We start from the raw sequence: 13,748 nt of genomic DNA, 5'->3' as shown, positions 1-13,748 counted from the left end.
GGAGGGGTTAATTTTCCTTCAGTCCTCTGGTACATTTGCCATTATGTAAGGTATTACACTTAGTTTCTGGAAAATTTTTTAACTTGGGGTACAGGGTTTCAGGAGATTCTGGTGGGCTGCAAATCATTTTGTTTTGGTTTTTGCTTTTCTTTCTTTCTTCCTTCCTTTCCCTTCCTTTTCTTTTCTTTTCTTTTCCTCTCTCTCTCTCTCTCTTTGTCTCCCCCTCTCCCCCTCTCCCTCTCTCTTCCCCTCTCTCTCTTTCTCTCTCTCTCCCCCTCTCCCCTTCCTTCCTTCTTTCCTTTTTTCCTTTTACTTTTCTCTTGGAACAGATGACGTGCAGGCTCCCTGAAGAAATACTAGGCATACCTGAGAACTCTGCATTGCAAAGTTATTCAAAGCAATGTATTTTTTTATTCTGTCTGAAGTTCCCTTGAGTAGATATGCCCTATGCCTTCAATGTAATAAAAGCATTAATTAATTGGATTCAACCAGGTTTAGAAGCAAATCCTGTATGATTTTGAGCAAGTTAAAGTCTTTGAGTTTCAATTTCCTCACCTGTAAAATGGGAATTATAGGTTTGCTATAAGAATTATAGTTTAAAACTGCATAGATTTGCTCTAAGGATCAGGTGACAATTTATATGCAGGGCCAGGCAATGACCCATGGGTGCTGACAATTGTTAGACAGCTTCTCTTTCTTCCACTCCCTCCAACCCCAGCTCAGTTAACACCCTAGGGTGAATGGTGATACATCCTTCTGGAGTTGCATTTTCGCAACATGATTTATTCCTTAAAGACTGAGTACATCCCTGGCCCATGATAGGCCCTAAGAATCTTGTTCCACTGTTGAAGAGCTCACTGACTAGTGGGAGAGAGTTGGGTGGTATAAAAAATGTTCCTTATTTATAAAATTTTGGTTTGAGGTGGAAACCCTACTTCAGAGTGGTACCCAGAAAACTTAAATTTATATCATTAGATATAATGATATAAATTATACCATTATAATGAATAGGTTTTCTTTTAAAAACATCTGCTTATTTATGCATATTCCCTGGGCATGTTAGGAGTCTCCCGATAAGAGTCTCAGCATTGTAAGAGGTTAATTCTCCCAAAACATCACGGATGAGGGAGTAATTCAAGGGTAGAGTTGGTACTGTCAGGAAAAGGTGTCTTTAATCCAACTCAGCATTATGTGGTGGAAAAGGGCACCCACTGTGAAGTCAGAAACACTTGGGTTCAAATCCTGCAATTCCCTAATTATGCAAATTTGGGAAATTTACTCAACCTCTCTGAACCTCAACTTTATCATCTGCAAAGTGAGGATGATAATACTCCCTCTTTGTTGGGCTGGGGTGAGGACTAGAGATAATGTAGAGATAACTCTCCATATCAATGGGTTCCACACCCATGAATCAACCAACCTCAGATCAACAATACTTGGAAAAATAATTCCAGAAAGTTCTAAAAAGCAGCACTTGAATTTGCCATGCACTAGCAACTATGTACATGTATTTTTGTTGCATTTACAGCTATTTACTTAGCATTTATATTGTATTAGGTATTATAAGTAATCTAGAGATGATCTAAAGTCCACGGGAGGATGTACATAAGTTGTATGCAAATACTACACCATTTTATATAAAAGACTTGAGTATCCCTGGATTTTGATATCCACAGGGATCCTGGATCCGGGGATCCCCCCTACGGATACTGAGAGACAACTGTAACTTATCTGTGGTAAGTAAAGCACTTGACCCATAGTAGGTGCTCAATAAATTGTAGCTAAGTTTTAGAATTGGATTAAAAATAGCTTTATGTAGAGGTAACTGCAATCCAAGAATACTCCGGGCCAATTCTGGAGGAAAGAACTGTAGTATACCTACAGTTTGGTCAACCACCCATACAACAAAAGACAACTCTGACATTTGAATAGCACCTTAGAGTTTTATAAAGTATTTTCTCATTACAGAGCACCCACCTTACAAATAAGGAGACAGCTCTGAAAAAGCAACATCCCTGTGGTCAGTGAGCTGCTAAGTTAGCAGCCAAGGCAGCCGACAACAGCTGTCCCAGGCCTCTTGCCTCTTAGCCCAGATGCCTCCCCATCTTCCTTCAGGAGGACACGGGATGGATGTGTGTACACAGATGGCACCCATGGAGAAGCAGGCCCAGCACAGGGCTAAGGACAGGAGCTCCGCATCAGGCTTCTCTGACTCTGGGTTTCCCCCCCCGCATCACTTGGTAGCTGAGTAAACTTGGTAAGTTACCTCTTCATGCCTCAGTTTCCTCATCTGTACAAGGAGGATGATTCTAATAGCCCCCACTTCATAGGATCGGGGGGATAGTTAAACGAGATGGTCCCTGTGAAAAGCATGCAGTAAGCACTCTATAAATGTTGGCCACTGTTACTATGCATCAAATGTAAAAGATACCAACCTATTGCGAAGGGCTCTCTGTCAAACGGAGCTAAGGAACGATCTAGGGGTGGTTTCGTGCTTCTGTCTATGGAAGGGGCAGGGACTGAAAGGGAAACACTGAAGTCAGTTCAAAGAAGAGAGCAGTCGGCTGGGGCAGGGGTGTGGGTGGACTGGTGGGCAAGAGAGGGCAGCCCCTATACTTACGCTTTGCTGTTTTGTGGTTTCTACTTCTGCTAGGCTCTTCGTGGTTGGGCTGGGGTGGCGGTAGTGGCTGCTTTAAAAGAAATCCATGTATTAGGAAGCATTTCCAACCCATCAGCAAGCCCTGAGGGCTTTATCCCCCTAAATAGGTGTGAAGCTGTTCACTTTTCTCCATCCCCATGTTCCACTCACACATATAGCTGTCCATTTCTCACCTGAACTGAGCTCCCTGTTCCACACACTGTGAGGGTGTGTTCTGCATGTCACTCCCCTGCCAAGCATTTTAGTTGCTCCTATCACATTAGGAACAAAACTAAAACTCACCATGGCCTGCAAAGCTCTGCCTGAGTTGCCCCCTCTCCACCCGTCCAACACCTTTGTACGCTCCTCTCTCCAGTGCCCACTGGACTCTCACCATAAGTATCTTCCTGCAGTTCCTGCAAAATCTCAAGCTTATGCACTCTTTGGCAGCTCTGTACTTGTGTTTTCCTCTGCCTGGGATGTTGTTTTCCCAGCTCTCGCCACAACTGGCTCATCCTGTCCAGGTCAATGTCACCTCCCCACCTACCACCATGTTCCCTGGTCTTCTGTCTCCCTAACCACACGTTACTACTCAAATTACCTTGTTTATACATCTCTATACTTGTTTATCATCCATCTACCCCTAACCCAAATAAAAATTTTATGAAAGCAAGGATCTTATTTGTCTTGTTCACACTCTATTCCCAGCAGCTAGAACACTGCTGGGCACTGCGGCTCAATAAATGTCTGTAGATTGAATGAATGAATTCTGCATCCCAAGAGTGAGGTGAAGCGCTACAGATTTCAAAGGGCAAAATGCACGTGTAGCTAAATTCAGCTCCATGAGCCCCCTTTGGTAATAAAACTGCAAAAGCAGGAGGAAGTCGTCTGTTCTTAGATGAGGTGTCCCAACTGTGGTGTGATCTGGATTGTGAACTTTGGGGAAAATATGTCCTCTCCCTCCTCCTAGCCCTGACACTCGGCATTCACCACAGCTGTCAAAGCGCTCTGGTCCTTTGTGAAGAGAGCACATTTCCAACTATTGACTTCTGATCCTGAACTTCTCCGGGTCTCTCTGGATACAAGCCTACCCCAGAGATATCGCGGGTTCGGTTCCAGACCACCGCCATAAAGCAGAAATCAAAAGAAGCCTAGTGATGAGGAAAAATCATAAATTTCTCTATGACAGGACAATCAAACTAAGTCAGAACTGAAACACATGTAACATGCCTCCGTTGGTGATGGGCCTTTCCTAATATGCAATGTGCATTTGTATTATACATTAACCAGGCCTCCTCAAGGCAGGAGGATATAAACAAACTTTGAGAAAAATGGTACCTTTCTTCTGAAACCACCATTGTGACTTTGAAGGTTAGTATTTCTTTCTCATCCTGTCAGGGAGTCATACTGACCTAAAGGCTCACTCTGTAGGTACACCCCTGACCAAAACATCTCTGATGAACTTTGTGTTTAATACTAACCTGTCAATGTGATACATGATTCTTTGTCTCAAAAATGTATGAAACTGAATCTCTAGCTCCTGACCAGTGGAGCAGTTCTCAGAGCTTCTGAGAGTCTGTCTCCCAGGTTATAATCCTCAGTTTGGCTCAAATAAAATTCTCTTTTTTTCTTCTTGGTTCGATTGTTAATTGAATTTTCGTTAACACTAGTCACACAAATTTTTTTATTGCCCACTGAATATAAAAGTTACATCTACACTATCATGAAGTCTATTAAGTGTGCGATGGCATTATGTCTAATAAAACAATGTGCATATCTTACTTTTAAAATACTGCTAAAAAATGCTAACCATCATCTGACACGGCAGAGTTGCCACAAATCTTCAATTTGTAAAAAAAAATGCAATATCTGTGAAACGCAATAAAGCAAAATGCAATAAGACGAGGTGTGTCTGTTAGTTAAGTAGAACCACGGGATCTGAGACTGTAAGCTTGAAGAAAGAGGAAAGGGAGTTTGCTGCCACTCTCTCCCTGGGTTCGTGGCATTGCACGTTTGGGTCTCAAACCTTTTGTCCTTGGAATTTCAGATGTGAGCCAGCAGGTGGCGCAAGTCTTCTTGCAGGAGGGAAGGCTGGAGACCCAAATACTAGTGGGTGCCATCAGTTTATTTTACAGTTTTCACTTATTTCAAAAGCCAGAAAAAATAGCACAATGAATACTAGAAGGCGACTTTTTATTATACAAATAGCTTATACTGTTTATGGTAAAGAGAAAATACCAACGATTAAAAGCAATATAATGTGTATAAAAATCACTAGTATTTCATCCTCCAAAAAGCCCACTGTGAGTACTTGGGAATGCATTTTCCCGGCCTACATATAACTTTTTCTTACTGGCTAGAATTGGATAAAGATGTCTATAGTTTTTTCTCTCTGCAGAGGAAATCATCGAGTGGACACAAAGTGGCATAACAGAAAGTATGGAGCCTACCGAGTGAGCCCGGCTGCCGGAGGACAAAGGAAGGATGGCGGCCATCGGCCTCTGCGGGGGCACGGGCGGCTGCTGCACTTTCCCGGAATGGGGCCGGTCTGTGGAAAGGCAAAGACATTAAAATGAAAGGAGAAATGCTACATCTAGGCGAGTGTGGGCCACACCCAGGGCTCTCCAGGAACCCATCCAGCGCCGGCTGGGGGCATCTCCATATCGCTGGATCCCACAGACTCCCCCCAGCACCAAGGCCAGCCCCAGCCAGCATGGCAGGGACGTGTCCACACCTGGGTCGTACAGGGTGGGGAGTCCTTGGCCCTTCGCCTTCTCTGTACCTGTCCAGTTTGTCTTACTCTTATACTTCGGAGCAACACTCACCTTACCTCTGGGGAACAGGTATTCATCAGAGGTTTTGTTGATGAAAGCATGCAAAAAGGCTTCTTAGTAATTAACTCAGCCATTACCGTGAGGGAGTGTTTTCAGACAAAATTGTAAAGAAGTAAACGTGTACAGACACACAAATGCACACATGCATATGTACACACATGCACACGCAGACACACACAGAGACACATACACTCAGGCACACCCAGCTGCCCGGGCAAGGTGAAATCCACTGTCATGGCTCTTGAAGATCCTGTTCTAGGTCCCCTTCCTTCCCCTCACAATTGCTCTGGGTTGTCCTCCCCCCCTCCCACTTCCTCCTTTCTTAAAGGGAGGAGCCAGTTACCGACTCCTGTAACCAAACCACAGACTCTTAACAAAAACTCACATTCTTCTGGTCATCACAGAAGTATCCTCGGGCCAGATAGATAGGCTGACAGTGTTCCATCCCTTTGCCAGGGAAAGACCAGGCCAGGACTGTGAGGAAGTGACAGCATTCTTACATTTTGTGCCCTGGGTGCCTATTTTGCCTCACCCTAGCCCCAGTCCTGGGGCAGCAACACTCTTCCACAGAGAATGGGGCTCAGAACCCAGCAAGCCTGGTCTAATCTCATACCAATGCACCCACTCTGGCCATCTGTCAGCTCCTCTGACCTGTCATGCTCCTTTTAGCCTCAGGGCTTTTGCACGGCCATTTCTACTGCTTAGAATGCTCTTTCCTTCCCACATCTATGCTCACTTAGCCAACTCCTGTTCACCCTTTAAGTTTCAGATTAAATATCATATCCTCAGGGAAGCAAGTCCAGATCAGGCATATGTCCCAGCCTCATCACCTGCGCTTGTCTTCCTGAGTATATATCATGGTTTAATTAAGTCATTTTGCGACTCATTTGTTCGATGTTGCCTGGACTATGAATTCTTTAGGGTGAGACCTGTCTACCGTCTCGTTCATTCTGTATGCTCATAACTGGCATGTATGAGGCACTCAACGACTTAGTTACCTGTTTCTTCTCAGAGTCTATATATGAAACAGGCTTGATAATTGTTGCCTGTATCACGTAGGGTGTGCTTCAAAACACAAAATGAAATCTCGACAAAGAGTGAAAGGGCTTTAAAATTGCCACGTGCTATACAGCCTAAAGGATTAGTGGTATTAATTTTTGTGATATGGATCGTCAACTTTCTAGCTCACTCCTTGATATTATGCAAGTGCGTATGTACCTACTTTCTGTTACCACCACTGCTAGAGTGTAAGCCCTGTGAGGCAAGGGCTGTGTCTTCTTTCCGGATGATTTTAAATTTCAGCATTTAGAATGATGCCTGACTCATAATAGAAGACCAATAATTTTTGTTGAATAGATGAATGAATAAATGAATGAGGTAGAAAAGGGCTGACAGGAGCAGATAGACAATGAAAATCTTGAATACTGTTTAAAGATTTTAAAGTTATGGCCAAACCACATTCAACATTGTTATATTTATTCTGACAGTCTGTGTGTAGTGGTGCCACCTAATCATGAATTGGTCAAAGATGGGGAGGAACAGGAAAGTCCTCTTGAGTACCAAAGTAACACTCAAAATAAGCTATTACTTCCATATACCCTTAACTGGCAGTTCAGTATCATCCACCATCAGCAATGATTTGTCTGCCATCATAAATATTTGTCCGCAAATCATAAATATTATTGATCCTCACAGCGAACCTATGTGGTCTGTATTGTTATTGTCCTATTTCAAAGATGAGGAAATTGAGGCCCAGAGAGGTGGAGTCACTCGCCCAAAGCCACACAGCAGGTTAGCTGGCATCAGCATGCCAAGCTTCCTGCTCCATGGGCGTTGGCCTCCCATACATCAGTGGGGGCTGGGGGCTGGGATGCCAGGGCCCTTACCTATGTATATGGAGCTGGGGTTGGAGAAAGGCTTGGCAGGCAGGATGGAGTTCTGCAGAGCCTCCTCATTGTTGGAGGGTGGCGGCTCATAATCGGCGTCATCTTCCACGGGGGCCACTTCCTCTTCATTGGGGGACTCATAGTCACCGTCATCCTCCCCATACTGATCATCATCGGGACTTTCATAGTCATCTTCATCCTGCCAACACGGTGATGGGGACAACGCGGTGTGTAGAGGTCCCTTGGCAGTAGGCGTGCCCGCATCTACTCTCTCTCTGCCAAGCCTCACAGGGGTCCTCACTTGGGGGCAGTCAGCACTAGCATGGCCCTCCCACTACACATGAGGAATACTGAGCTCAGGGAGTACAAAACCCCAGGACCAGCAAGATGCAGACGTGGGACCCCCGTCAAGGTCTTCAGACCGCTAGGCAAGTGCATTGTTCTCTACATTTTTTTTTTGCATAACAGAGAAAAGCAGAACAAACTGCTTTTGGAGAATACAGGAACAGAGGGATGGGAGAGCCCGCTGTTTTGAGTAAACACGTTTTTTTACTCCAGACATTGCCAAGAGGAAGACTAAACCTCAGGAGTGTTTGTGATGCCCCTAGTTAATTGTCAGTTCTGTTCTTAGGGTGCCTGTGCTCGAAACTTTCTTCCCTAATGGGGAAACCAGATAACCAAAGCCTGTTAACTAGAAGGCAGGTTAAGTTGTGCCTGAGAGGGGATAGTCAGGGCTGGGCTAGTCCCTTTGCTGAGAGCTGAGTGTATAAAAACAACAGCTTGTTATTCGTGACATCTGGCACTGAGTGTGAAGCTGTCTTGGAAGAGACTCTTCCTCAATTTTAAATTATTTATCGTGTTTTACATATGCTCCTCTGTGGGTCTCAGGGAAATTAAGCCCTAGGGGCTGGCTGATTGCCTTTGAAGCAACCCATGAAAGTGGACAGTTACAGTAATGATTTCCCAGGCAGAAGTGGCACCATCAGCTGCCAAGCAATGACTAGCTTATCACTCTCAGGTCAAGGTCAAGTGGGTCCTAAATGAGCCCAGGGCATTTCTCTAAAGTCGAGGGCAGCGTGGAAAGAAGCGACAGGAGGTTGCAACTTGACGAGGAAAGGTGCCCACTGAGAGCCTAGAAATCCTGACAACCTTACTAGGTGGCTTAAGGAAGCCTGTCTAAGGTGCTCAAGTGAAAGATGCATGTTTTAATGTTTTGACTTGCAGAATATGTATATTTCTAATATTGGAAGACGAGGTTGAGTACCTTCCCGAACTCCAAAAAAGACTTCGTCCTGCCATCAGTGTTCCTATAACTTGAGAACAGAGGATGGAACCCCTGATGAACGGGAGGGACTTCAGAACCACGGCCTCAGCGCCTCTGCAGCCCATGCCGACCGCCCCCTAGACCTACAGGGGCTCCCTGCAATCTCTCAGCCTGCACATCCCAGCCCTGTGGCTCCTGACTTTCCACCAGGCCTTTACCCCCATAAGCCCTTCTAAGCTATAAAATGCTCATAGAATTGGGTTCTTCATCTCCACCACCCCCCACCCAGTGCCCTGTGCAATGCTGGGCACTTCATGGAACCCCAAATGTTGTAGCCAGTGGCTAGTGGAGACTCCCTGTTTACAGAGAAGATGGAGGTGGCTAGCCTCAGGCTGAGCTCACGGGAGGGACTGCATGGCAAGCAGCAGCAAAGATGCAGCTTCTGCCTAAACATGTAAACATTTGGGGAGAAACTGGTCTATTTTCCCTTTGGAACAAAATTAATCTGTCATATTCCTTTGTTCTCATGTAGAAAGCACAGACTTAGCTAGCACTTTTTTTTTTTTTTTTTTTTTCAGATTCAATGCTTTCTTTTACCAGAATCCCAGCAGGACAAGGGATGTTTAGTGCCAGCTTCCTAAAGGCACTAGAGGTAGCCGCTTACCAGAAAGACCCCTGGACGGAGGGTGGGCGACCCGGGTCCTTGGCCTGCCTCTAACTAGACGTGTGGCTCTACATAAGTCACGTTCTCCAGCGGGCTCGGCTGCTTCATCTGTAAAATGAGCAGACTGGGCTACGAGCCGTAATGGAGTTCTTAGCCTGAGTCTGGCTTCAAGCGTGGTGACTACATATGCAGTTTCCTGGGGACAAGATGTGCAGAATTCATCAGGCTCTCAGAGGTGTCATCATGACCCCTCAAATAGAAAACCCAGTTGGATCGGCCCATCCCTGAGGTCTTTCCAGGGTTGATAGTTAATTCCGGACTCCCTTTCCCTCTGGGTCACCGGTGGGCACTTAAGCCTACGAGAAAGGCTACTTTAAATCTACTTTAGTGTAGACCATGTGGAGGAGGGGTTTGGGGGAGGGCCCTGCTGTGGAGGCGTGCACGGAGGATAACGGCGTGGTCAGCACCCCACAGCCCGTGGCCAAGCCCAGCCCACTGTCTGTTGTTTGTCAAGTGAAGGGCTGGTGGCACAAAACCAAGCACATTGATTCAGGTGTCGTCTACAGCTGCTCTCATGCTACAAGGGCAGAGGGGAGTAGATGAGGCCAGAGACCCCGTGGATCGCAAAGCCAGAAAGTTACTAGAAGGCTCTGGCCTTCACAGAGCACATCATCTGACCCCTGGGCGGCTCTATCAGGGCCTTGCTCCTTTCAGCATCATGCTGGTTGCTTATGACAAAGGCGCTCTGGAAACAGCTGTCAGGTGGAAGAACGGCCCACCCCATACTCACAAAGGATGACCAGCCTCCGTTGTCTTCTTCATGGCTTTCTGTGGAAGAGGATAACATCAGCATCGGTACCAAAAGAAGCCGCAAGAAGGAACGTCAGAGCCGCTCCCCACTCCGGGATCCTTCCCCACCACTGCCCCATGCCAGGCCTTCATGCTACATACCTGGGGGTTAACAATTCAGTATCAGCTCTAGAATTTCTACTTGAGGGGCTCATTCTGCCAGACAGAGGCAGTGGTTCTTAGCCTTTCACATGCATAAAAGTCACTTGAGAGTGCTTTAAAATATGCAGATACCCTGGGCCCTATCCCTAGAGCTTCTGATTCAGCAGGACTGAGTGGGACCCAGGAATCTGCATTTTAAAGGATGTGCAACTTAACAACTGAATAATTGCTTTAAAGACTCAGAAGCAGGAGGGCTGGCTCTGCTTAGGTGCTCAGCTCAGGTGCTCAGCTCAAAGCCCGGCCCGGGTCATTCCATGCACCCCACAGAGTCCCTCACTGTGTCTCTGCAGAGGGTCCCAGCTGAGAAGGGGCCATAGCCAGGTGTCCCGGCATAGTGACACCTCTCCTCCCCTCAATCTGGACCAGCAGACAGAAGAACCAAAGCGCCTGTCACCTCCTAAAGCCATTGCTCTCACCCCTGAGACCTTTACCTGTTTCCTCAGGAAACCGCTGGACTTGGGGTCTGTAAAGACAAACAGCATTGCATTAACGGCCCTACTGACTTAGGGAGATCTCCCTCTTTCCTCAGTCCAGCCCTGCAAGGGGAGCCCCCGGGGGAGGGTATGTCTCACCACCCAGGACCGCGGTCCTTGTTGCTCTGAAACCAGGACCAGACTACCCGAAAATTCTGGAAACCACCAAAGCCATGCTGGTGGCACAACTGGGAGCTTGTGACTGTCTGACTCTCTAGGGGAAGTTCCCCTGATGTCCCAGACACAGGGCAGGATGCAGGGCAGAGGAGGGGAGACCCCTGGACTGAAGGATCACTGCGGATCAGAAATGGGGGCCAAACCAGTCCCGTGACTCCCATTTAAAGTTAGACTTGGGTTTGAAAATTCCTTGCATTTCATTAAAGTGACACCAGGCCCTCAGCTGCCCCACTCACTTGCGTGTGAAAATGCTCCTTCTCTCTTCATTCTTGTTGATTTCTTGACTCAACTTACTGAGAATCCTACAAGATAAAGGGACAGGGGAGGTGACAAAACAATCATCTCCCCGCTGGCCCAAACTTCCTCCTGCGGAGCCCTGAAGTTCCCTGATCTGTGTGACCTCAGGAACCTGGGCCAGTATTGGCCAGCCTCTGTTCCTTTGGCCTCCAGCCAGTCCCCTCCCCGCGGGGCCTCTGCTCCTCACTGCTTCCTGAAGAGCTTGTCACCTCCATCCCCCTACCAGTCCCTGCTCAGGAAGCTCTCTGCTGGGGCCTCGGTCTAGCTCAGAGCCCCTCTGTGGAGACTGGTCAGCTCACGCCTGGCTCCTCTTCCTCTGAAATCCTGCAGCCTTATGATCTGGACATGACCGCTGCGTATTTTATTGCGTTAGTATTCCCCGGGGCTGAGGTCCCCTGACTCTGGGTTTGGCATGCCTGTAGTGATATCTAACCTCTAAGAATCTTCAAACCATCTCCGAGACCTGGAGGAATCAGCTGCTTGCTGCATAACTCTTGACAAGAGCTCCTGTGCGCTTCTTGGGTCTGAAACCTCCTTCCATTCTCCGCTCCCTGACTCCTTCTTGGTGACATGGATTCTTTTTTTTTTAATTTTTTTTTATAGCTCTTCTTAACTAATTAAGTCAAGGGCAGTGTCAACAGACCAAAATTATGTAATTTCGAAGTCACATTTAGAATGAAAGAGACCCATTTTTACTTTTATACAAGCAAACAAATAAATCAATAAATGAAATGCTCTTTTAACGGATTCTGGTGGGGAGGTCTGGGACTGACCTTGTCCACGATAAGGCTCACATGTCATTATTTTATTGCTTGCTCCACTGCCTGACAGCAAGGTTACGGGCAGCTTAATCCTAATTTCTAAAGCTCTGTCAACAACAATTTCTTTTCCTTCAAAATGGGACTGAAGTTCTGTGAAATGATTTAAAGTTATTTTAAAAAAAACTCTCTCAAGCAAGAACTAAGAAATAACATCTTTCCATCGTTCTTTAGCAATCTTAGAATGGCAAAAGTTTAATATTAACCAAATTACTATAAACATTCAGGAAATATCCAGGGATGTGACAGAATTGGAATCTCATGAAACTCAGTAAGTTTTTAACTAACCAAAGATTTTGGGAAAAAAAATGTTCATGACATGGATACTTATAAACACTTGGTGAAGTGTTCCCTATCTGGGCCCAGCCTGCAGAGTGGGAGACTCCCTGAATCACCCATGCCTGGAGGCCACCCTTGGCCAGGACCCTCTTATTCCTTGGATGTTGTAAACTAGCAAATCCCCAAACCCCAGGACAGGAAGGGCCTTTGTGAGTGGGACGGCACCTCTGGCACGCCCTAGCAGTAAGCTCCAGCCTCCCTTCGCACCATTGCTGTGACCAAGGGAGCCCTCATCAGTAAACAGGCTCATGTTCCCTAGAGATCTGGGGCAGCTGGAGGAGCCTCAGAGGTGATCTAGTCCAACATCATTTTACAGATGGCACCACAGAGACCCAGACGGGGGAAGGGACCGGCCTGCACCGCGGGTTAGTGATGAAAGCCACCCTCTCCCCACCACACGCACCAGCCCCAGAAGCCAGGCTCCCTGGTTTCCAGAGCAGCACACTTTCAACACACCACATCCCGTGTCCATGCCCCTGTTGCCAGAAGCCCCCTGGGAGTGAACGAGCCTGCAACCCCTCTGGAAATGACCCGGGGTCTACACTGCTTCTGCTGAAGTGACCACCTCAAGGTAACAAGTTTGGCCTAAAACAAAATTGCTCAGTTAGCAGAAGTAGTCTTGGCATCTACCACTTCTTGCTTCCCCCATCATCCCCCAGGCTCCCAGTCCCCCCACTTCTCCTTGCTCCCTGGGACCTGTTGCTCAGAACCCTCCAACTCATTAGAGTGACAGGATAAATGAATTGTTAATAAATCCACTGGGAACTTTAGAGGACAGAGAAGGAGGGAGGGCAGCGTTTAATCCTCCATCATAATGTCATTGTTGGGATTTCACACTTCACTGGGAGATGCTTGGGGATGGGGCTTCCCAGTGGCCTCCTGATCACACCTCCAGAACGCCTATTCCTGGTTCTTCTGTTTCCTTTAAGCAATGGTTTTGAGAAGCTGGTGGGAGTCCCTCTCCTCCCTCCTCTGACGTGCGGTGTCCCACACCCTGGCCAGGCGCGTCTGTGATGGCTGCAGCACTCATCCCCATTCAGGCACACCTTCATCCAACAGCGCGCACTCAAGGGCTTCTAAGTGCCAGGAGCTCCGCTGGGGCTCAAGGTGCCTCAGTGAACAAAACAGAGATCCCTGCTCTCCAGGAGCTTACTTGCTAGCGGAGTGAGACAGACAATAAACAACGAACATTTAAGGAAGTGAAATTCTACATGAGAGCTGTGTGCACACACATGTAGCAGAGGTGCGAGCTGGGTGAGGGGGGAAGGAGTGCATAGGTGGGGTGCGGTTGCAATCGAAAATGAGCAAGCCTCTGGGAGGAGGTGACTTTTCAGCAAGACCTGAACT

General features: G+C 47.0%; 1 protein-coding gene across 4 annotated transcripts in view; it reads right to left on the bottom strand.

Moving 5' to 3' along the window:
• Positions 1-13,748, bottom strand: part of LCP2 (lymphocyte cytosolic protein 2) — a 43,946-nt gene that overhangs the window by 14,831 nt on the left and 15,367 nt on the right. For 2 of the 4 annotated variants that reach the window (XM_024753358.1, XM_024753360.1), the window contains exons 4-10: positions 11,184-11,249; positions 10,729-10,760; positions 10,077-10,114; positions 7,359-7,557; positions 5,089-5,186; positions 2,621-2,687; positions 2,436-2,519 (exon numbers count right to left, since the gene is read on the bottom strand). In XM_024753358.1, the coding sequence (XP_024609126.1) occupies positions 2,436-2,519; positions 2,621-2,687; positions 5,089-5,186; positions 7,359-7,557; positions 10,077-10,114; positions 10,729-10,760; positions 11,184-11,249 (584 nt within the window). Of the gene's footprint in view, positions 1-2,435; positions 2,520-2,620; positions 2,691-5,088; positions 5,187-7,358; positions 7,558-10,076; positions 10,115-10,728; positions 10,761-11,183; positions 11,250-13,748 lie in introns of all 4 variants that reach the window. The other 2 variants (XM_024753357.1, XM_024753359.1) reach the window with 1 other exon arrangement.

The sequence above is a fragment of the Neophocaena asiaeorientalis genome, unplaced genomic scaffold (genome assembly GCF_003031525.2).
Source record: "Neophocaena asiaeorientalis asiaeorientalis breed wild unplaced genomic scaffold, Neophocaena_asiaeorientalis_V1.1 scaffold268, whole genome shotgun sequence".
Lineage (NCBI taxonomy): Eukaryota > Metazoa > Chordata > Mammalia > Artiodactyla > Phocoenidae > Neophocaena > Neophocaena asiaeorientalis.
Note: the sequence above shows the minus strand (reverse complement) of the source record. Positions and strands in the feature narration are given on the sequence as shown.